The 23,703-nt window shown below is 41.7% G+C and overlaps 1 protein-coding gene across 15 annotated transcripts in view; it reads right to left on the reverse strand.

The window, feature by feature from the left end:
• Positions 1-7,172: 7,172 nt before the first annotated feature.
• Positions 7,173-23,703, reverse strand: part of mast4 (microtubule associated serine/threonine kinase family member 4) — a 95,845-nt gene continuing 79,314 nt past the window's right edge. For all 15 annotated transcript variants that reach the window (XM_081613100.1, XM_081613099.1, XM_008423467.3 and 12 more), the window contains 11 exons: positions 20,428-20,529; positions 19,785-19,907; positions 18,557-18,666; positions 17,863-17,984; positions 17,111-17,325; positions 16,191-16,391; positions 15,585-15,811; positions 15,355-15,477; positions 14,378-14,514; positions 12,702-12,886; positions 7,173-12,607 (listed from right to left, as the gene is read on the reverse strand). In XM_081613100.1, coding sequence (XP_081469226.1) covers positions 9,180-12,607; positions 12,702-12,886; positions 14,378-14,514; positions 15,355-15,477; positions 15,585-15,811; positions 16,191-16,391; positions 17,111-17,325; positions 17,863-17,984; positions 18,557-18,666; positions 19,785-19,907; positions 20,428-20,529 — 4,973 coding nt within the window. In that variant the 3' untranslated portion in view covers positions 7,173-9,179. The remainder of the gene's footprint in view (positions 12,608-12,701; positions 12,887-14,377; positions 14,515-15,354; positions 15,478-15,584; positions 15,812-16,190; positions 16,392-17,110; positions 17,326-17,862; positions 17,985-18,556; positions 18,667-19,784; positions 19,908-20,427; positions 20,530-23,703) is intronic.

Below are 23,703 nucleotides of genomic sequence, written 5' to 3' on the forward strand. Positions count from 1 at the left end.
GAATTTTTCAGTTTTCTCCTCTTTATTTTAAATCTGATAAATGATGGCGCTACGAATATTTTTGTGACAGATTTCTGTTCATCCTGCATTGGGATAAAATGGTTTTCTGGACATAACTCAATGAATCACATAGTGACTAATAGGCGCTGTCCAATCCAGTAATACATACAGTGGGGAGAACAAGTATTAGATACACTGTTGATTTTTCAAGTTTTCCCACTTGCAAAGCTTGTAGGTGACTGTAATTTTTATCATAGGTACTCTTCAACTGTGAGTGATGGAATCTAAAACAAAAATTCAGAAAAATACAATGTATGATTTTGAAATAATTTCCATTTTATTGTGTGAAATAAGTATTTGATACACCAGAAAAAAGAAACTTAATATTTGGTACAGAAACCTTTGTTTGCAATTGCAGAGATCAGACGTTTCCTGTAGTTCTTGAGCAGGTTTGCACACTGCAGCAGGGATTTTGGCCCACTCCTCCATACAGATCTCCTCCAGAGCCTTCAGGTTTCGGGGCTGTCGCTGGGCCACACAGATTTTAAGCTCCCTCCAATGATTTTCTATTGGATTCAGTTCTGGAGACTGGCTAGGCCACTCCAGGACCTTAAGATGTTTCATACGGAGCCACTCTTTAGTTGCCCTGGCTGTGTGTGTTGGGTCGTTATCATGCTGGAAGACCCAGCCACGACCCATCTTCAGTGCTCTTACTGAGGGAAGGAGGTTGTTGGCCAAAATCTCACGATACATGGCCCCATCCATCCTTCCCACAATATGGTGCAGTCGTCCTGTCCCCTTTGCAGAAAAGCATCCCCAAAGAATGATGTTTCCACCGCCATGCTTCACGGTTGGGATGGTGTTCTTGGGGTTGTACTCATCATTCTTCTTCCTCCAAACATGACGAGTGGAGTTTAAACCAAAAAGTTCTATTTTTGTCTCATCAGACCACATGACCTTCTCCCATTCCTCCTCTGGATCATTCAGATGGTCATTTGCAAACATCAGACGGGCTTTGACATGCGTTGGCTTGAGGAAGGGCACCTTGCATGCACTGCAGGATTTTAATCCTTGACGGCGTAGAGTGTTACTGATTGTTTTCTTTGAGACTGTGGTCCCAGCTCTGTTCAGGTCATTGACCAGGTTCTGCCATGTAGTTCTGGGCTCATTCCTCACCTTCCTCAAGATCAATGATGCTCCACAAGGTGTCCTGTAGCCCATCCCAGCCTTGTGCAGGTCTACAATTTTATCCCTGATGTCCTTACACAGCTCTCTGGTCTTGGGCATTGTGGAGATGCTGGAATCTGATTGATTGAGTGTGTGGACAGGTGTCGTTTATACAGGTAACGAGTTCAAACAGGTGCAGTTAATACAGGTAATGAGTGGAGAACAGGAGGGCTTCTTAAAGAAGAACTAACATGTCTGTGAGAGCCAAAATTCTTACTGGTTGATAGATGATCAAATACTTATTTCACACAATAAAATGGAAATTAATTATTAAAAAACATACATTGTATTTTTCTGAATTTTTGTTTTAGATTCCATCACTCACAGTTGAAGAGTACCTATGATAAAAATTACAGTCTTCTGCATGCTTTGCAAGTGGGAAAACCTGAAAAATCAACAGTGTATCAAATACTTGTTCTCCCCACTGTATCAATTAGCAGGAGTATGAAAGATATAAAAATAATTAACTATACTATATTAAGAAATTATATTTAATCCTCAGTGCTACATGAAGCTCATTCTGAAACACTGCAAGTTAAAAACAATATTTTGCAACAAGTAAATCAAGTAAATTAAGTCCAATGTTAGGTCTGTGTAAGCTAAACGTGAGAATGAGGCGTTCTATATATATATCGGCTCTCGCGCTCGAAAAACAATATATATACGTGTATATATATTCTAATATATTAGAGGTGTGCCGATCGATCGGCCATCGATCATAATCGGCCGACTTCCGTGAAAAAGTGTATGATCGGTGATCGCCGATCAGGGTCTCCTGTTGCAGATCACACAAACTGATCACTTGCATCTCATTTCTCAGCCTGCCTGTGCAGCTGGTCTCCTCTTTCCTTCACTCTGCGCAAACAGGCAGCAACAAATCCTAAGCGACGTGAAACTATGATGCACTGAGTAAATGGGGAAGTTTGCGTGTTGCGGCGGAAAATTGAAGCACATGGGGTGAAGCACGTCAAAATGCATCAACACGACTAATCTAATATGGCATCAAAACAATGCCATACTTGACGGAGTTTGGCTACATCGAGGCTCACTGCAGTAATAAAGACATATGGAGGATCAGATAGCAGGTAAAGCAGCGCACAGCTACAAACACTCACCCGGATTAGCATGACGGTCAGAAAGCTAAACGAATAACCCGCAAAATTATTTAAGTCTTCAAGCTGCGATGTAAGATGCTGGTTCTGTTCTCGCTGTTGAACCGCTGCTATGCTACAGGTAGTAATATTTCACAGACGGAGCGCCGCTTCTGCTCCACCTGGTAGTGACTCTCACACCGAACCTCTGTTTAAAGCTGCGGCATCTAACCTATAAAAAATAAATTTTACATACGTATTAAAACTTTCGCTGTCCTAACATGAGACAAATAATCTCTAAAAAAATAATGGATCTCCTCCCTGCTCTGCATAATTACTCCGCTCAGTGAGAAACTGCCACTCAGAACTAGCAGTAATCAGCTAGCCGCCATGCTATCAGGAAGTTTTCATTCAGTAACTCAGGATTGTTTATTGTAATGGATCCTGTATTTGCCTTTGAATGCTAAGTTTTATACTTGAATTTTTTTTGGCAATGTTGAGAGGTTTTATTTTGACTCATTATTATTTATTCAGAGCCTTCATATGTTTTCAGTTCGTAAAAGATAGTATTACCGATAGCAGTACAATTTGCAGAATGCCTGTTTTGTTTAGTTTTCTTCTTGGAAAAAGTTATTAAAAACAAGTTTTTGTCTAAATTAAGCTGAATTCATGGTTCCTTTTTCCACATAATGTAACCGGTAGTGTTAATGATTACAAAAAAAAAAAATTATGTGATCGGAATCGGCAGGAAAAAACCTGATCGGCACATCTTTAATATTATATATATATATATATATATATAATACTGGCATATGCTGCCACCCCTGAAAAAATAGCTGCCCCCCTCTAGCCACCCCATAAATATTTTTCTAGATCCGCCCCTGAGCAAACGGAAGTACATCATAAAAATTTTCGTTCATTATTTTTCGAGCGCGAGAGCCGACAAACACCTACAGAAAGCGCGGCCCTCCCTCCCCCCTCCCGCGCGCACGACGAGCCCAGTGGCTGTGGGCTCGCGCTCGGCCGGCAGCCATCGCTTGCAACATGAGATATGAGAGCAGGGCTGGAGTTTTTGGCTTCTCCCCAAGTCACAGAATGTACTCAAACAAATTCCAGCAGCAAAGTTAATACAGGCCAGAGTGGATTTATCTGTGCGTCTCCGATTGCAGGAGTGGTGCACGGGAACAGGGAGTCTTCCCACCGCTGTTTTCACTGTCTCTGTTTGTACGATTCTCACTCGCCTTTTTCACCCCACCTCACTGTTCTTTAGTTGCAGGGAGAGGGAAAAAAAGTTTTGCGAAGGCTGCAACTTCTTTTTCTTTCTTCCTTTTTAACTTATATCCAACAACAGATCCAAACTGTTAATTAGGAGCATTGTCAAAACATGTTATCCTCTAGAGGCAAAAGTTGGCTGACTTTATGAACTTTCACCTTTGTACTACCTTCACTTGAGTTTGTTATTAAAATCTCTACATTCAGTCAGGACTGCATACAAACCCATCCCAATGCACAAGAAAAGTGAGCAGCAGACCTCCACACCAGCAGGGGGCGTAAAGTAAACAGTTTTACTTGTTTTGGAAGCCACGTCAATATTAAGCAAAAAGTTTAAAACAAATTAATAGTATAATATATACTGAAAAACGTAAAAATTTTACTGAATGATTTTAATATGTACAGTTGAAACATCAAACATGTTTTTGGTTATTATTTCTTAAGTTTCTTAATACAGTTTGATATGATTTTGACTCATTCCACCAAATAGAACCGGTTTAACAGGGTCAGGTTTAAAGGCTCCTTTGCTCACGCTTGGTTTTTAGCCAAACTAAGATCAGAAATGTGAGATGACCAGTCCAAAACTTCCACATTGTTCTCATTAAACATATCAGTTTGGGCTCATTTTCCATTTAAAACGTCCATTCGAGCTCAGGGTTCGACTTTATCGCTTCAATATTTCCGCATAATGTTCCCTCATAACACCATCTATTTCGTGAAGAGCACCGATTCTTCCTGCAGCAAAGTCACCTCCAAAAATAAAAGGTGTCTCTATGTCCATATTCAAACTTTAAAAAAAAATGATTTTTCTGTTTGGAATAATCGCTTTGTGGACTGGTATATGACTGTTTTGTTAATGTATTCCATTGAAACCATGAAGCTCCAGGTTTTGCGCTCATCTAGTCGGCCAATCAGTTTCTGCGGTGCAGCCAAAGCTAAGAACAGAAACGGCCTCGGATAGATGGAACGACTCTTAAGAACTGTTGTTGTGGTCCGAGAGAATCCAATGATGCGTCCCAATTTTTGTACGCTTACCACTAACACATGAAGGTTTTTTCATCACACCGTCGGCTGCATGCTTGTGGTTAAGATGGCAAAGCACAAAAGGACCAAAAGGCATTAGGTGTGGCTGGGAATCTAGTGTTCTGGTCGGAGGGCGCGTCCTAATCTAACCCAGCTAACCTGTGTAAACAGTGACCTATATGTAAGCATATAGTTCACTGTTTGTGTGTGTGTGTGTGTGCAAGATCACTTCACCGAGTTCTGGTTTCTGCGTTTTGTGTTCTCACATTAAACAATGCAGCGGGACGTTGACAACGTCCGTCAGGCGTGTTCATTCAGTATCCATCTGTGAACATAATAGAACGTCTGGAAAAATATTTGGAAAGTTTTACAACTAAATCCAAATCGGATTGAGTCGGTTTTTTTTTTGCAAAAGAATGCGGAACGTTCCAGTCTCTAGATAAAGCAAAGCTGATGGAGATGTACCGGGACATGTTTTAATGAAAAGTGGATTTTTGCCGTATTTTTCCTACAGCGATCTCTTTTGCATATTGCAAGCACAGGCAAAAGAGAGTCCTCCTTACAGTGAGAGCTTAACGCAGAGTTACGGTGGTGGGATTTATCTGTGCTCACACCAGAGTAAGTAAAGCTGACTGCTACAAGCTTTTACCACCAGACTTCCTTGCCGTTTCTACCCTTTATGATGCATCTGATTCTGTGTGTGCAAACAGACTTGAATATCGCCCCCCCTGTTCACACCCCACCATATCAATACCAACACACGCTGTGAGGTCACATCATCAGTATTGATCCTCTTTCTGAAACCGTATCGGGAACCTTCCACTCGCTGGTTCAGGCTTATGACGGCCATCAGCTGAATAACTCATCATTTCATTCCTCTAAAGTGGCAGCGAGGCCCGACGAAGAGATGAAACGCTACGTGGAGATCCGAGGCCGCTTTTGCAGATTTAGGAGAATAAAAAGATGGCCGCCGGAGAAAGAAGTCCGGCTGAAGAGGATAGAAGAACGTTCGCTTTGCTTTCTGTAAGTGTCGGGGGGGGGCTTCCGCAGACGGAAGGCCGCAACGGGGATGACAACAGAAGCGAGGACAATGCTGAGCGAGGCAAACTGCTTTGTGATGGAAGCATGGGAATAATGGTGACATCATATGATATACATATTTTTTTCTTATCCCCCCCCCCCCTCCCCGAGTAAGGCTTAATAAAAAAACTTGCTCTCAGTTATAAAATATTACATTTGACATTAAAACATAGGATTGTGGGACTTGATATCATTTTATTGTACTGCATACAGTTTGAGAAACGAGTGAAGCAAGCTGCTGGAAATATGCTGCGTTATAAGACTTCATTTTCCCTGCAGCTTCTCTCTGCACATGTTGCGTAACAGGAGACCTACTTTAACTTCACCCGCCCTGGCACAGGAGTAGAGAGATACTGCCCCCTACTGGTACTGCAGTATCGTTTGACCCATTTTATGTATTGCAGATTTATAGGATTTAAACGCTTCAGTACAGTTGTTGGATGAAATAAATCCCCTCGGTTGAAACAGGAAGTGTGGGCTGATGGGATACATGACATATGTGTTAGGGTGAGACACCAAAACTGAACAGCAACTATTGGTTCATATAGAGCTGAAATGTGAACCACTGCGTGACTTTAATTAGACTGAAACTTCTCTTTTTATTCAGTTAGGGTGTAAAATAAAAAGTGCTGCCAAAAAAAAAAAAAAAAGAGGACAAAGTTGTGTTTATAAATTACCCTTCATGGGTCAATTAAAAAAGAAAAAATAAGAAAAAAAAAATCTTGGGATAAGACAAAGTTTCTTCTTGTGTTTTGGATGAGAAGAAAAAAACACTAAAATGAGAGAAATTTTTTTTCCTTTTTCCCTTTGAAGCCGAAGTACGCACACACAAAGACAAAAACAATACTTGGAAAAATCTCCAAAGATGTTTTGTTTGTTTAAATCTTTTTTTGCATGTTGGATGAAAAGAAAAAAAAGGCTTAAACGGAACATTACAGAAAATATTTGTTTACTTGCCCTACGCAAAAAAAAAATCGTCACTCTAATGGTTGTTGAAATATATTTTATATTAGATCAAATTTCTTTTTGCTCTGAAATAAAAACATGCTTCATGAGGGGCAAGAAAAAACAAAACAAAAAAATGTATCTAGGCTTTTATACTTGCAAATGACTCCTAAACAAAAGATTAAAGTCAACTTTCAACTCAAAATAATTTTTTTGTTAGACTCAGAAAATGGGGTTTTCAAAAAAAATTTTTTGACCCCCTCCACCTTTTAGGTCACCTGTATAACCCTGAATTAAAGTGGACTAATAAATTCAGCTTTTCGTTGGATGTTTCTGTGATCAAAACAAAGATACTTCCTTTGCGCTGCTAAGGGAACAACTTTCTAAACTCATACCGAGGACATTTAATGCGTCTTGGATTAGTGTCGACTTTGCATTTACACTTAATGTTCAAATAAAAGTAAGCAAAACATGTGTCTTTCCAGAAATCGAAACACATAAGAAAACCAAATGGACAAATGGAGACAAAATGGATCATTTAGAATCTCATTTTATTTTCAGTATTACGCAACATTAGAAGTATAAATATCTGTTAATATACAACATCTATGACATCCATAGAGCTTTTCTTGGGCAAAATACAAAAACTCAAAACACTTTTATTGCACATTTTCTAAAAGACAAACCATAGAGAGCGAGTTCACCTAATACCAGTGTTGCACAGAGAAACTAAGGGACCTGAAGGGACAAGCAGACGAGAAGAACTTGACGCATAAAGAACACTGATTACCGCACAAACGAATATCCTGCTGGCAGGGGAGCAAACGTCTCACATGGCTATCAGCAACATCATCTGAGACACAGAATACAGATTTGGCAAATTAACAATATACAAAATATACATCCATGAGGCTTTGTAAACAAACACTGAATGTGCTTTTAGACGTCTGTCACCTTGGGAACATAGACGGGGGGTGGGGGGAGAATTAAAACAAGGTGTCGGCTCTACTTTTAGCTCCTAATTTATAATCGACTTGGTGATCAAACATTTAAGGTGCAGCTTCTTACAACAACAGTTTTACAATATCTAATGCGAGGAAAACATCCGATTGGCTCACGATAACATCCCTATAGTCAATTATTAATTACTGGAGACAGTGTGGAACATTTAGATATGCTTTGTGTCAAGGTAAATTTATAGGTTTTATACGAGTAGCAGAGATTAAAAAAAAAAAAAAACAATAAATCAGTACATACTGCTAAGAATAATGTCCTAAGCTAATTTCAGTTTGCCGTACAGGGTTTGTAATTTAACGGCATGAATAATCAAAGAATGAATAAGGATACATGACAGCCTGTAGGTGTGGTATAGAGTATTTTTGCACGCCATGGACATAAACTAATGCTAACACTCTTTTGTCACGTTAAGGTGAAGCTTAAGGTTGACCGAAGACAGCACAGACACCCAGACAGTGAAACAGTTGAACACTGACCCTTTCAGATGCCACATTCCTCGTGTGGTCGAGCAAAAGTCCTCGACATGAAAACCCCCGAAGGATTTAAATCAACAGAAGCGCTCGTTTATTCCTTCAAATCGAACAATCGCTTAGCATTCTTCAAAACTGCAAATTAGCCTGCAAACACGCCAAACGAACGATAGAGACATTCTTGGGAAACGCTGATAGCCCTCACAGTTTAATATATATTTAAATTTATTTATAATGCTACATTTAAAAGAAATAGCCCAGTTTAGCTCCTCAAACTTTGTCCCTCTTCAAGTCAGTTTTGGAACAGGGCAGACGTCAGAGAGGATGAGACTTCAGACCACAGAGCAGAACGTCTTCATGTCGAGCAATACAAACATGACACGGCAAAATCTTTACATATAATACAAACAATCATTGTAAGCCCATGTCCCCCCCACCCCTCCTGTTTTATAGTATCTTATTTACACCATATTGCATAAAAATCAGAACTATATATGTACAGATGTCAAAGGAATGTGAATAAGCAACTACTTGCTAAGAAGAGCAAGAGGTTTTATTTCCCCACACGTCTAAGGCCCCTTCACTAAGAACCAGAACATGATTCTGTACGTTAATGTTTTAGGTGAACAAACTTGAATCAAGAGGATCATACCAGGCAGGAAAAAACCAAAAAGAAACAAAACACCGGTAGCTAAACAGCTTAGTAAAATCATGTGGTCTACTGCATTAAAAAGACCTCGGCATCGGGTCCTCCGAGTCCACAAGTAAAAGTGCAATTCGAAATCTTTTATGGCACTGACTCTGCATCACATTACAGCCTCTGAAGTACTGATTGCACAAAGCCTTTGGTGAGAAAAACAAACAAACCTTCACACATTCATTTGACTTGAGAGAAAAACACCAATGTCATCAGCAAATTAAGAGACGCCAACACCTGAATCGGCATGTAACAGCTTGGCCGGTCCTCAAGTGAACCCCTCCCACCCCCGCCAAAAAAAAGAAAAAAAAGAAGGCATGATGATGCTGACAAATCATTTGAACTTGCTTTGTGTTTTTACTTCTTGTTACTGAAGTTACGGGGTAAATCCTTCTGCTGCTTGCACCTGCTACCGTCCTTATCTGAAGTCTCTTTGAGCGTAGAGGGAGAAACCCGGGATGCGTCCCTTTTTGTGGTTTTCTGCGCAGACGTGACCTCTGGAACAGCGTCTTTTTTCTTCCTTTCCGCCTGCTCCTTCCGGCCGGACGAGAGCTGCTTGTCAAGGGGGGTTGTGTTTTGGGTGTCCGGAGGCTTGTGACTGTCTTGTTTGAGCGTGTCCTTAGACCCCTTGACCACAGGCTCGCACCTGACCTTGTCTAAGGTGTCTCCTTGGCTCGGCAAGCACGTGTTCTTTTTCACTGCAGGCTTTGGCAGCACCGGTGGAGGATTGGGAGGAGGGCTAACCTCTGGGAGAGACAAGATTCGATCTTTTGGTTTAGAATCAGGGTGAGGTTGGTTTTTGGGTGAACGATCTTTTGGTTTTGCATCCAGATTTTGTTTGATGAGAGGAGTTGACGATGAGGTTTTAGGAGCCGGTGGTTTTGGCTTTGTGTCTGTGCTGTCTTTTATGGTAAAAGAACTGTTGGGTTGGGTCACCTTTTGCTTGGGTGACTGTGTTGGCTGAGGTGGTTCTTCCAGCTTCGTACCACACCCGGCGGACAATGAAACCTCTCCACGTTTAATGTCCTTAGTTGCTGGAACAGTTGTAGTATTGCCTCCAGATTCCTTAGGGTGTTTTGTGCTTGGGATTGGAGGAGTTGTAATGTGAGACTTTACCTCAGGTGGATATGAATCCTTCACAGATGCAAAACCTTCAGTTTGGGGTTCAGACCTCGATTTACCTTTAGGATTCGAAGCATTTTCATTCATAGGTGAAACTTTGAGTTTCACAGGCTGGACCGCAATGCTTTCCTTTGCTCCCTTCTTGAATTCTGAATCCGATGCTTTGTGCTGTGCTTTTTCATCTGGACAGTGTTTAGAGTGCCCAACATCTTTCAAACAGACAGAGTTCTTTGACGAGATTGTAGGAAGTTGTTTCTTCAAGAACCTGTCCTGTGAGTCATCAGCAGGTGCGGAGTTAGTTTTTCTGTCCACATTTATGTTCTCTTTTGTTGTAAGATTGAAGTAAGTGTTTGTGATTTGCTCCGTTTTGGAGGCGCCGGTATTGATTTCAGAGCTGTTCATTCCTCTGCTAGGCAGCGCCGCGTCTTCACCAGCAGATGTTCCGCAGGTGACTTCAGGATTTAAACAGTTGGATTTATTATCATACTCGGAAGATAATGCTGATGTTGTGACAGGAACTCTTGCCTGTGCGTCTGAGGAGCAGATGTTGAGTGGTTGCTGTTTAGAAAGCACATTCTCTGGAGTGAGCTCAGGAGTGGGGACGTTCTGTACTTGCCCCGAGCTAACAGCGGATATTGGCTTCTCAGCACTCTGATGCTGACCCGTATCCAAACCACAGTCTGTGCTCTGCCTTCGTGGCCTTTCATTACCAGCCACCTCAACATGTGAAGGAGTTGTGCTGTTTACCTCCAGCCTCGCTGAACTTAAAGATGCCACAGTTTCTGACCCGTTTTGATTTGGTGTTGCAGTGTTAGGCGAAACTTCCTCTTGCTCCGCTTCATCCTCCTGATCTTCGTTGCTCACTTCCCGTATGGAGGGTGTTTTCCCGCTGGAGGAGAAGTGGGAGGTGTGTCTGGGGCCTCTGAGGTCATGAACTAAAGAAGATGAGGCCTTTACACTGGCACGGCCATCTTGTTTGACTCCTGAAGGCTTTAATGAGTCTCTGTGTCTGTCTTGTGTCTTGTCAACAATTGAAGCAATTTTAACGTCTGCTGCTGAAGTATTCGGCTGCTCTTTGGAGACAACTCCGCTGGTTACAGGCAAAACAACTTCATTACTTGGCAAGCAGGTCAGAGAGGTTTTCACCTTATCAGCCTTCAGTTGGGGGACGATGATCTGCCTATCAGTTGGACTTTTGAGCCGTACCGATGGATTCAGAGAGAGAGTGTCACTTGTGTGGTCTGCAATTTTGGACAGGCAGCTCTCGGTTTTGGAAACCCTGGGCCCTGAAAGCAGAGCAATGTCCAGAGTCCCCTCCAGGGGCTTAAGCGAGGAGACATGGCGTCCTTCGAGTTTGTACTCGGATGAAGTCTTCCTCAGTGCAGACTCAGCAGAGGAAATGAGCTGGAGTTTCTCCACAGCGCTCCCTTCCCTCCCCGAATAAAGCTTGGGGGTTAGACCTTCGGGATTTGAGTGAATGCTGCCCTTCATGTGGTCATGAGACATGACCGTGTCCAACTGGAGGCTCTTGGACCTCATGGAGCCAAAGTGAAGGTTCTCGTGGAGGCCAGACGACAGCCGACACAAGCAGTCCTCTCTGTCTTCAAACGACAGCCTCTTCCTGGTGAACTCTATGCTTGGAGCTTTGAAGTCCAGTCTGTCGGGCTTCGCCGCGTCTTTCCCCTGGCGCGTGAGCTGCCGCTCCGCGTGGGGAGTGCAGGGAGATGACCGGGTGCTTCCTTCGCCTTCACAGCTGGCACCGGACGCTTCGGCGAAGCCCTCAGAGATCCGTGTGGAGAGTTTTTTGTAGAGGACATCTTTGAGTGTTGTGCTTGCAGCTTTGATCTCCAGACCAGACTCTTGGCTGCTCTGGAGTTTGCTCTGGTTTGGAAAAAGGAAACTTTCCTCCTTCTCATCGCCACACGGAGGCAATGAGTCAGATTCAAGCAGAGCATCTTGCTTCTGCAGAGATTCCCTCCTCTCTGACCAGTCCTGCCTTTTAACCACCATCTTGAATTTCAGTTTCTCCTTGTCAAGCTCCTCCAAAGACTCCTGTCGGCCTACCTTACGACCAATGGGCCTCTTTAAGCAGCCTTGCTCAACGGGCCGCAGGCGATTGATGGGCAGTGGCTCGCTAGCCATTTCGTCCACGCTCTGCAGGGTAGTGTGATCTCGTTCAGAAGCCCTCACCTCCTCGTCCTGAACCTCCTCCTGGGTGACCTCCAAGCTGTGTTTTCTAGTACAAAGGTGCTTCTTCTCTCCCACGTAGGAAGGGGACAGCTTCTCCTCGGACTGAACGCGCTTCAGCAGGGGTGAGCGAGGAGGCTCGGCATTTTTAGGGCAAGCAATATGGCGGACAATTGTGGGAGGGGAGTGTATTTTGGCCGGGAAAGGTTGTGCCGTCTTGGAAATTGCTACAGGATGTCCACTCAGTAGCGGAGAGGGTGAGCGCTGGGGAGAGGTTGGCTGCGGAGTGGGTGAAGGCGTACGGGCCAAAGGAGAGAGGGGGATGCTGCCGGCAGATTTTCGACGCCCCTGTCGGAGCCGCTGACTCGGCAGCTTGGGGCCGAGGCCGTACAGCGTGCTGGGACGGATGTGGCCGGAGCCGGCAGGGGAGTTCGGAGCGCTGGAGCTGGGAGAGCTGCTCTGGGAGGAGTTGCCACCTGAAATCCACAAGCACAAGTCACGGTACGCATCAGTAAATGAAAGCCACACGCAGGTCATGTGTTAGTCAAAAGTTGAGATCAACTCTCCCACCTGACTGGGTGAAATCCGGCGCAGTTCGGAGGGCGGCGGTGGGGGAGCGAGGGGAGAGGCTGTGAGTGGGGGAGCCGGGCAGACTTTCGCCAGACGACAGAGAGTGGTTCAGGGAGGAGAAACTGCGGCTCGTATGGAGCAGAGGAGAAGGCTGCATGGCGAAACGTTTGAAAAGGGAGCGGCGCCTGAAAAAAGAAAAACGAAACAAAAACTAAGCATAACGCACCGTTCTTATGAAACTTCATGAGGATGCTTCGCACAAGCAGAGATGGGTCAATAATATATATTTAGACCCTCTGCTTTATAGAAGTCAACACAAAAAACAGCTATGAGCAGGAATCAACAGTTAATTAAAATTAGAATTTCAATTTGCTGGATTAATTCAAAGTAGTGTATAATTATTAAGTGGGGAAAAAGATGACAAGACTTGATATTTTTCATAAAAATCTGAAAAAGTGTGCTGTACATTTGAATTCACTGTAATAACACAACATAAAATCAACTTCTTTCAGGGTATGGTACAACATCAAGGGCAGCTGATCAGATATCATGTGTAGATGGGTGGAGTTTCAGTAAATACAGAGTAATCCTTTAAGAAAGGTAGAATGTAAAAAAAGACTTAAGACTTGGGTGGAGTTTCCCTTCTGGCAGGGGAATGACTAAGCTGAAATAAAATGGTTTATATCAAAGCATTTTCATGTGTACGAACTCGAAATTCAACTGAGAATCTACGGCAACACTTGAAAGTTAATATTCACAGATGGAAATTGCTACTATGTAAACAATGGAGGAACCACATTCATCTTTTAAATGAATGGAGCTTCAAAAACCTGCAGCTGTGAAGGCCTTCTAAGTATTTCATTCACACAGACTGGAACGGGAACTGCCCTAAGTAAATAAACAGTCTTTAGAATCCACAGTGAATAAATATTAAACCCAGCAATTAATTTAAATCCAGATACACTAAACATGGTTCTGTCAAATAGATTTTGCTCAATAAAAACAGTGTGGAAAAAATACCAACTAATTTTGTTGAGCTCGCTGAATCTTTTAAAGGCATGAAACTAAAATTCATTTTGTGTGTTATTACTTTTACCAAAGCAGTCCACAACCTCCAGATGTTTTACGCTGAAGGAAAAGGTTTGTAGACCTGGAAACATTTTGACAATGTAACTAAACACCAACAATTTTTGTACACTTCCAAAGTCTGAACATGGTTCATACACAATGTTTATGATATATTCTTGAATGGCAGGGGGAGTTCCAACATTTTAATAAAAAGATTGAAAATAAGTCTGTAGGCACTTCTATATGTAATCTGTGAAAATCTGTGGTTTTGATTTTAAGATGTAGTGAGCAGATTTTATTATTAGTGTTAAGTTATTTGTTGTTGATATATGTAACACGTGTCTGTTGTAAATGAGAATGAGTCTCCAGAGATTTTCTTGGATAAATAAAGGATTAATAATAATAAAAAAGAAGTAATCAAGGAGCAGCTTCCTGAAGGACACAATTACTGGGGAAACAGCAGTCTTCTGATTCCTCATCTTAAGCAAAAGCAAAAAGCAACATCCACTCACTTTTTATTGCATCTACACTCTCACGGTAGAAACAGTTTATAAGATTCCCAATATAGAGAAAAAGAAAATATGTCCAGTTTTATATAAATTATTTACCTTTCTGGTGTCTTCTCTTTTTTGGGCTTCTTTCCACACCTCACCATCTTGCTCCTGTAGCTGTTTCTCCTGGCTGGACCTGTTTTTATTGACGTGTTTTCAAAGGGAGTGGTAGAGATCGCCACTTTGCTTCCACTCTGAAAGAGAAACAAAATTCATGTGAGCAAGATGTGCTTAAAAAATCTTTAATTTATATACCTATAGTAGATGGAATATGAATATGTCAGAACGGCCTAGTCAAAGTTTAGATCAAATCAAGACCCAAGACATATTTTCAACATATAGTGTGACTTTTTTTGTTTATTATATTTTGACTTTATTATACTATGTTATGTTACATTATACCACCATAAAGAACTTTAGTTGGCTTAGAGCAGGGGTGTCCAAAGTGGGTCCTCGAGGGCCGGCATCCTGCATGTTTTAGTTCTCTCCCTGGTTTAGCACACCTGGATCAAATGATGGCTCGTTAAAAGGCCTAAGAAGAACACTGACTTGCTGAGAAGGTTGTTACAACCACTAGGGACAGAAATAAAACATGCAGGATGCCGGCCCTCGAGGACCGACTTTGGACACCCCTGGCTTAGAGGTTATTGTAAAGGTCAATAAAAATAAATGTATTATTACCATTATCTTCATCATCATCATCTGATTCCAATTTATAAATTGTTGAAAATATGACCAGATAATAGTTAAAGGTGAGATAATAGTTGAGTGAAATGAAAGATGGGTTGGTTCAAGGAGACTAGAACAAAAAAAATAAGCCCACCACACTTTTCAGTTATTTCTTTATTTTGTTTTTCTGTTTTTAAATCAAGGTTCACGGGAAGCTGCTTATTCTCCCGCAGAAACATTTAAATGCAAAACAACTGGAATTTTTATTACTTTCATTATAAAAAAGATTTATGGATTTAAGTATACTGAGCACAAACCCAGCATGTAATGGGACAGCCCCAGTTTAAAGGCACAGTGTTGATTACCTTCAGCAGGAGCTCCACCACTTCTGTGTGGACCAGACCATGAACCGGTTCTCCATTCACGTGAGTAATCAGATCTCCAGCTTTGAGTCCTGCTTTATGTGCCGGCCCAGCATCTTCTACGTTCTGAAAAAACAACCAGAAATAGTCAAAACAACCATATTTTCATCTCAAAACTGTTTTTTTTAACAGAATGCTAGCTTAAAAAGTCTGTAGCATGCAACGTTCCTTACCCAGACCATGTGATAGACTGTGTACATGTCGCTGTCGCAGGCGTACACCCTGATTGCTCTCAGCGTGAAGCCAAACTTCTTCCCGGAGCTGTGGATAATGATGGGCTGCCGTGGGTTTGTGGTGCAGAGGGACGAGTCTCTGCTGGGAGACGAGTCTCTGGAGGACGGGTCCGAGGAGAGGGAGTACGGAGACAGAGGGCTGGCGAGCGGAGACGCCCCAAAGATATCTGGGAAAATAAACAACCACCACCTGAAAGGCTTCTCTTATTTAATCAATCGGACCTAAACCAGGCCTGGAGTTGGTACTGGAGCTGGCGCGATGAGGCTAATGGGATTTTCTCTCCCGGCAGCAAGGATCTCTTGCCCCCACAGGCCTAACTGAATTCTGTTCATTATTGGCCTGGACTCGCCTGTTTGCTCACAGTCGGTCTGGAAAATGGATCTTGCAGCAGATGTCAAGCTGGGCCAATTCTACACAGATCTATAAAGAGCTTTCTCCGAGGCGCTCAGCTTTGACATGATATGTTATCAGTAAGAGCTCACTGTGAGAAACTCATCTTTGCAGTGGAAACCAGTATTCGATTGTGCACCGTCTCTGTGACTTACCAGCAGGGATCATTAGGGAGAGGGCTCCGGTTGAGATGGATTTGGGAACTCTGGCCAAAGGTCTGGTCTTCTCTGCGGCGGTTTCTGGTCGCAGGGAGGGCGTCGGAGGAGCCTGATCTGTGGGGGCCTGGCTGGAGTCGTCGGGGATCTTTACCTCCTCACTTCTGGGTGTCAACTGGTCCAGGTGCTCAGAGAAGCTTCCTAAATAGTGCAAATGGTTTGCAGACAAAGACATTAAGGAGGTTGCTACTAAAGTAGCAATTGGATGAGGAAAAAAAACAACATCTATTGTAGGGGTGGTCAAATCAACGTTGCCCCTGCTCTTGTTGAGAGAGAGAAAAGATTAACATCTTTTTTCATGCTTTAATAGTATGAGACTACAATAATCTATAAGAACAGAAACAGATTGACTTAATTACTAAGGAGTTAAGGATGAAATGATTAATCGTTATCAATTAGTTTAACCACCATTGTTAAAGCAATTGTCAACCACTGGACTGGTTTTAGCATCAATAAGGTTGGAGGAAGCAAAGAGATAAAAAACAAAAGGGAACTGGCTACATCAAAGCTGCTCCATTTGATCTTTTTCAGTTTTCTACCTCGGTCATTGAACATGCTGGATTTTTTCAAATGTTGGCATCATTTGGAAAATCTTGTTTTCTAAATTCTCTAGGATATGTTGCTTTAATCATTCAGTTCTCTAATAATTTTATAAGCAGATCTATTAAACAATTGTAGAGAAAAAAAACAACTTGTATTATTTTATCTACTTTCCAGATCGATGATACAAATTAATCAGAAGGTATCTCAAACTTATCAGGTAAAATATTAAAAAGAACAAGCACCAATACTGAAACCTTTATTTTATCAGAAAACCAAAGCCAGACGTCATGTTTCTGCGCGGCTTCGTTAACTCGTACCAGACAGCGTGGCTCCGCTGTGAGTGCTGCCGGGAGTGACGACGTCAGGCTCGTCCTGTGGCAGCTCTCCGATGGAGAAGGAGACCTTGCTGGGGTCGCTGAGGCCCGAGGTGTCGTCCCCTTCGCTCTCAGCGGAGATGGCGAACTTCGGGAGCAAAGCGGGTCGGGGGACCTGGTTGGTACTGTCTGTGTCTGTCGAGTGGGACAGTGAGGGCCTGGATAAAAGGACAACGGACCCTTATGAGCTAATCAAACAACGCTGGAGAAGATTGGTTACAGAGATTCTGCAGGCTTCACAAACTCAAATTTAAGACTTTCAAATACCTTTTTAAGACCATTATGAGAGGGATTTAAGACCTGCATCTTCTTAGAAATGTACAAACCTACTCCAGCAATGACTGAAGCAAAAAGGCTAGCTAGCAAGCTAGTTAGCTAGCTAGCGAGGGTATGTTAGCATTGAGTTAACAGTAGGTTCAATTATGGACATAATAAATGTATTTATTATTTTATTATCATGTCTTTAGCCTGATAATAAAACACAGCGTAGATGTCTGAGTGTGACTCAAACTTTTGCCCGACAGAAAAGTCAATTTTGTCATGTCCAGACAAAATTTAAGACCTATGATTAACATATTAAAAGGTCAACTTAATTTTTAAGATCAATGTAAGACTTTTTAAAGATGCGCTGATGCAGTCAGTCAGGTGGTGTTTATCCCTTTAAACTCCTTCTGTGTAGATGGAAATACGCCTACATTTCAGCGAAGTCTGGCGTCCAGCTTAGGGAGTCCACAGTGAGCGGGCTCTCACTCTTCTTCTCCTCCGTCTCTCCCTTCTCCTCCAGATGTCCTCGGGACAAATCCAAGCTACTGTAGACCTGACGGCAACAAACAGTTCACTTCATTACACTCAGGCAAAAAGAATTAAAAAATCTACAACGAAATGCATCAAAAAGTACAACAATCTTGAAGATGAAATGCATTCTGCAGGTTTTATAATGGTGTAACTTTGTGTTACGCAGGGCTTATCGTGTCTGACAAACATGCAGCTCAGGTGAAACCATTCAGAGCGTTTCCTCTGAGACGCCGCGCTGCTTTTTGAGACTCGCTGTAATGTTTTTGTTTTGATGTGAGAGGAGTGCTTACTGCAATGCAGCACGACTCCCAGCGTGAGGGACTGGACTGTGTGCTGTTCGCACTCTACTAGGAAAACAGGTCTGATTTACAAGCAGAAAATCTAAGCAGCGAATGTATGAAATAAATGTTCAATACAACCGGGAGGCAGGAGAGGGGGTGTCAGTAGAGAACAAGAAGGAGTGAAAGCAGGATTTTTAGGTGAAGATTTCTGTGAAACCCCAAAAGGAACGATGAGGACAGATTAGGATATCGGCTCATTTACGTCGCTGGTGTGAGACCAGAGCAACGCAAAGATCCGAGATTAAAGAGGCACCTTAGAGAATCTGTGAGAGCAGGAGGAGAACTGCCGCAGCTCCACGTTGAAGTCTTCATCGTTTGTGTCGTCTTCCTCCGTCTCCAGGTGGTGATACCTCTCGGAACGAGCTGAAAAGGAGGGAGGTTTTAAGGCTTAATTCTTTTTCTCCACAGTTTGTTTTTCTTTTTTATGGGTCATTTCTTGGCCAAAGAAAGAACTTAGAGAGCAGCAGTTTTGATTGCTGTGAGCCACAAAGCCTCGTTTTCAGATGCTAAGCAGAGAGACAGACAGCAGAGCGAAACAAAGGTTGGTCTTGGCTCGGGTTGTGCTCTTAAATCTCTATTTCTTCGGCTCCCGTTCAGCATTTTCTACCAAGATATCTTCACAACTTTTCTTAAAATGGATGAGAAATAAAGAAAAGTGAAACTGCAGACTTTTGGACTTGTGGAGCTTCAATCAAATAAAAACCTCACTAAATAATAAGCCATCATTGAGATATAACAAGTAGGACTGTAATTGTGAGTAAGCACAGTATTGATACTCCAGCCTCAAATTGGTGTTTTCTACCAGTATCGATATGTAGATCTAAATATTACGATCTCTACTACAATAAGCAACCCCACAGCATGATGCTGCCAACACCATGTGGAACTGTTTAAGTTTTCTCTTTAGGGTGTTGTGCAGAAATATTATGCAGCCACATGTTTTGTTTTTGGACTCCCTTTGAGTAGAGGAGAATTTTTTCTGAGAAGTTTTAATGGCAACTTTGCATTTTCAGATGAAGGACTGAACAGAGCTTTGAAAGATGTCCAAAAAGTACATTTTGTTAAATTCTCTCGCTTTTTTTATAGATTTGTAGTTGGAAAAAAATTTGAAGCCGGTTTTCTTTTACCTTCACTTTAAAATATTGTACTTTTTTATGTTGATATATTAGATAAAATGCCAATAAAATAGATTGAATTCAGAGATTGTAATGTGGCAAAAATAATACAAATGGGACGTTTTTCTTTTCTAAGCTTTAAAAAAAATCTTGTTTTTATATGTTAAAAAAAACTCAAGAAAAAAAACATGATTTTTTTAGATGGTAATGGTAAAACGGTATAAAGCATGTACGCATAAAAAAAAACATGCAAGTTTTTTTTTTTTATAAAACTCACATGCTTTATAAAAAATCTTTATAAAAAGCTGCTTTATTTAATGCTGCCTTAGCACACAAAGTCTGCTCATGTTTTCCGTTTTGACTCACTGTCGAAGTAGCTGGTGTCGTCTTCAGACTCCAGCTGAGGGATGAACTCAGCCTTCTGTCTCAGCAGGCCGTTCCAGTCCAGGTTGTGGAAAAACTGATGTTGCTTCACTTCCGATGCTCCTCCTGTTGGTTGGATGAACACAAATTTTATAGGGACAAAGTGAGAAGAAGAAGAAGAAGAAGAAGAAGAAAAAAAAAGAAGAGCATGAGAAAAGAATCCCTAATGCTTCAGTTTAACACAAGAGGTGAAGGACCGCTAACGCTGTGTTTCCTTTTTCACCCTTGTGGCTGCAGGACAAACCGATGTGACGACTGTAAATTCTGCCGGAGGACTTCCTGCCTGACCTTTCAGCGCAACACCAGCAGACATTTGGTACTCTAAATGACAAAAGGCTTTCCGTCGGGTCGTGGTCACTTTTACAATCCGCAGATTCTCATAGCCTGCCTGACCATGCATGGAATTGGATTTATCCACTAGTGAGGAAATAATTGCAATTGATCAGAGCGGGGAGAGTTCAGGCCCTGTCACGGGACAAAGTACTCCGCTATAAGACAACCTCAGCCTGCAGCTTAGAGCGACGAACCGAACCGCGCCGAGGTGTAAAACGAGAACCGGCTCTTCAGGCGTCAAAGCGTTTCTCACCTGCTCCCATCCTCTCCAGAGGGTTCTGTCTGAGCAGCAGGGTGATGAGTTCCTGAGAATCAGGAGGTGGAGCGTCCTCACCGTCAGGCCAGTTGATCTCATCTGCAAACAGTGCATAAAATTGGTTGGAATACCACCTGAAACTAGGAGCGTGTTAATATGCAGTTTAAATGGAAAACGGACTTTTTTCCCATCTCAAAGTCAATATTCAACCATGATGGGAGCCCATATATAATGCCTTGCAAAAGTATTCATACAATTTTGAGAATTTTGAGTAACTAGATTAGATTATCAGCCGATACATACAGGTGAAATCGATCTCATCTACCATCAATAAGTCAGAAAATCACTACAGTAACCATCACATGTGCAGTTAAAACAACTTTGTATTCTTTCATGAGTATTGTACAACAGTTTTCAATAAAATAAGATTGGTATATTGGAGGTGTGTCGTGACCTTGTAGCAACAGAAAGTTTTGGTTTTTAAAGAAAAAAACATGATAATTGTAATCGGTCAAAATTGAAACAGGAAGGTCATGTTTAAAAAATAAATAAAAATCGGCGATCAGCCAGAAAACTGAAAATCGGTGCAGCTCTAAACGGGATCTGGGCTTTTCTAGATGTCTGAAAAAATGCACATCTAAAGAGCGCAATTTTTATTTGTAATGAGCCCTCTTTACTCTGATACGCTTAAACAAAATCCATTGCGGCCAACTGCATTCAGAAGTTAGTAAGTATATTGTATGATTTATGTTGCCGTAAATGCTGATACTATTTAGAAGTCGTTCCCTAGTCATTTAGTACAGAATTCAACAATGTCAAAATGTTAATTGAGGCCAAATCATCTCTAAAGACAATCAGAAATCTTATCACAATATTATTTTTGTGCAATATGCAGGTTGAACTTTTACCTGTCAGGTATAAATCCTCAATAAAGTTGGGATGTTGTCTATAATGACGTGCAGGTCTGTTGATTTCTGCTTATTTTCCTCTAGCTCTGAATTTGAGACATCGGTTTGGATATAAGTGCGACCTGTGACGGGATGTAGTCACATTTCAGGCGTTGCTGTTGTGAACAGCGGCAGCTCTTATTGACAGCCTGTCTCTCGTTGTCGTGCTTTACTGCTCTGTAAACACTGACAACTTTCCAGATGGTTCTGTTTGAAAAACCACCTGGAATGTCAGGCTGGCATATCAGTCAAAAAGCTGGATTTTTGTCCCCCCCTTCCCTAAAAACGTCTCCTCTAAACAACTAAGCTACACCTTACACCGTACATTCATAACTTTTCGATTTTAAGAGCTCCTTTCGAGGCACAACCAGCAAAATTCAACTTAACCTTTTAATGAATTGCAGGGATTAAAATGAACAAATCTCTGCATGCTCTAATTTTCTGTGAAAAGTCTCACAAGTGGAGAACAGATGTTTATAGCCCCGCCTGTGTCGACTTTAAGCGGCATTTTAATCAAATCTGGACACAGGCTATGAATATGTATGTGCATCCTGAGGCCACGGTGGAGTGTATTCAGGCCTCTTTAATTAACAGTTACCCTCAGAGACTTGGCGCATCGCTTGATTGAGAGCAAACCAAATCCGTTATGGCGTGCCATTCATTTCCACGTTCCACACAATGACGGCTATCCAGCGGCTGAACATACAGCGACGCGATTCGCTGGAAACTCCAGCGCTGACAACACCTCATGTTTTCAGGAAGATGAATCATAAAGTTTACACTTGACATGCGGTCTCCAGACGAAACGAGAGCCACTGTGTGGTGTCCGTTTTTGTAAATACCACCGGAGGAATGTCAGCCTTCAGTAAAACCAACAAAATGAATGCGGTCACTGCTGGGGGTGTCCCGATGCAACGTTTTCACTGATATTGCATCTTTGAGTATTGATCGATACTGATATTTAGGCTTGTCGCAATAAATCAATCGCATGTTAAAGTAAAAAAACTAACTAACAAAAAAAACACGATATAATTTCCATTTGCATGATTTATCGTTTTTCTCTTTTCTCTCTTTCTACCAAAAACTGGATGATTAAAATCTTCCATCTGGTGCTTTGGTCTCAACTAGCCCTTTTCTTTTGTTTACAGAGACTTGGTCATTATTTTTATTTGTCGTTTCTGATTTGTTTATTTATTTTTTATATTTAAAATGTGTTCCACCTCCGGTGTTAAATGTTCATTAACATTTAAAGTTAATTGATCTTTGAGAATGTGTTCTTGCATTATTATGCATTTACTATTATATTACTTGAAAATAGTCTTGAAACAACAATATCATTAATCGCAACAACTTCCAGGACTATTTACCATCAAGCAAAATTTGTTATTATGACAGGCCTACCGATACTGACCTGATACGATATCAGCACGAATCATACACACTTTAATTACTCATTTTGTAGTGTGGAATGTTAGAAAAGGCTTGATCAAGTGATATTAAATAAACAGAGAACAATAGTCAACAATTGGTATGAGGACAGCTGACTCATTTATTATTAACCAGTGAGTGTGTGTGTGGGACACAAGCGCTGCTGGACAGAAATGCTGGGGCGGACTAAATGCTAAATGCTCCTATCAGTGTACTTATTTCAGAGATTTTAGATGCCAGTCGAAATAATCTGATACTCATAATCGGACCGATTTCCAACATTAATAACAGATCGGGGACATCCCTAGTCACCATGCATAAAGATTCAACTCTGAGCAAAGCAACTCCTGCTTCAGAAAGAGTGTCTTCCACTTTGATTTTGAATGCAATAAAATAAGTGTTCACTGCTAAAATACTCGTCTCTTAACTGATAAATGTAATGCAAAGATGGGATATTTTGAGGACATGCATATAATGTGAGTAATTCTTTAATGGAAGATAATAAATCAGCCAAAACCTCATGTATGCATGCAAAATGAACAGCTTTGAGTTGTTGGCAGAAGCATAACCAGAACTCCGAGGCTTCATGTCGCCATGACGGTGCTTAGAGCTAAACCTCAACAGCTGCATGTAAATATGCTCAGACTGAGCAGAGTTTTGTTTGTTAGATTTTCCCTTTGAATGGGTCCCAGCGTCAGTCATTGTCACGCATGATGTGGTCAACAATAGGATTGCACGACGTGGAGAGAGTATCGAGCTGCTCTGGTGTCTGTTGAAATGCAATTTTTGGGATTTCTTTTCTCTTGATTCGGAATAACTTGCCATTTAAAATAAAGGTATTCTCTACAACATGCCTAGATGGGTTTCATATCCACACAGGCTACAATCAGATGGGAGA

The sequence above is a fragment of the Poecilia reticulata genome, chromosome 12 (assembly GCF_904066995.2).
Source record: "Poecilia reticulata chromosome 12, P_reticulata-male-v2, whole genome shotgun sequence".
Lineage (NCBI taxonomy): Eukaryota > Metazoa > Chordata > Actinopteri > Cyprinodontiformes > Poeciliidae > Poecilia > Poecilia reticulata.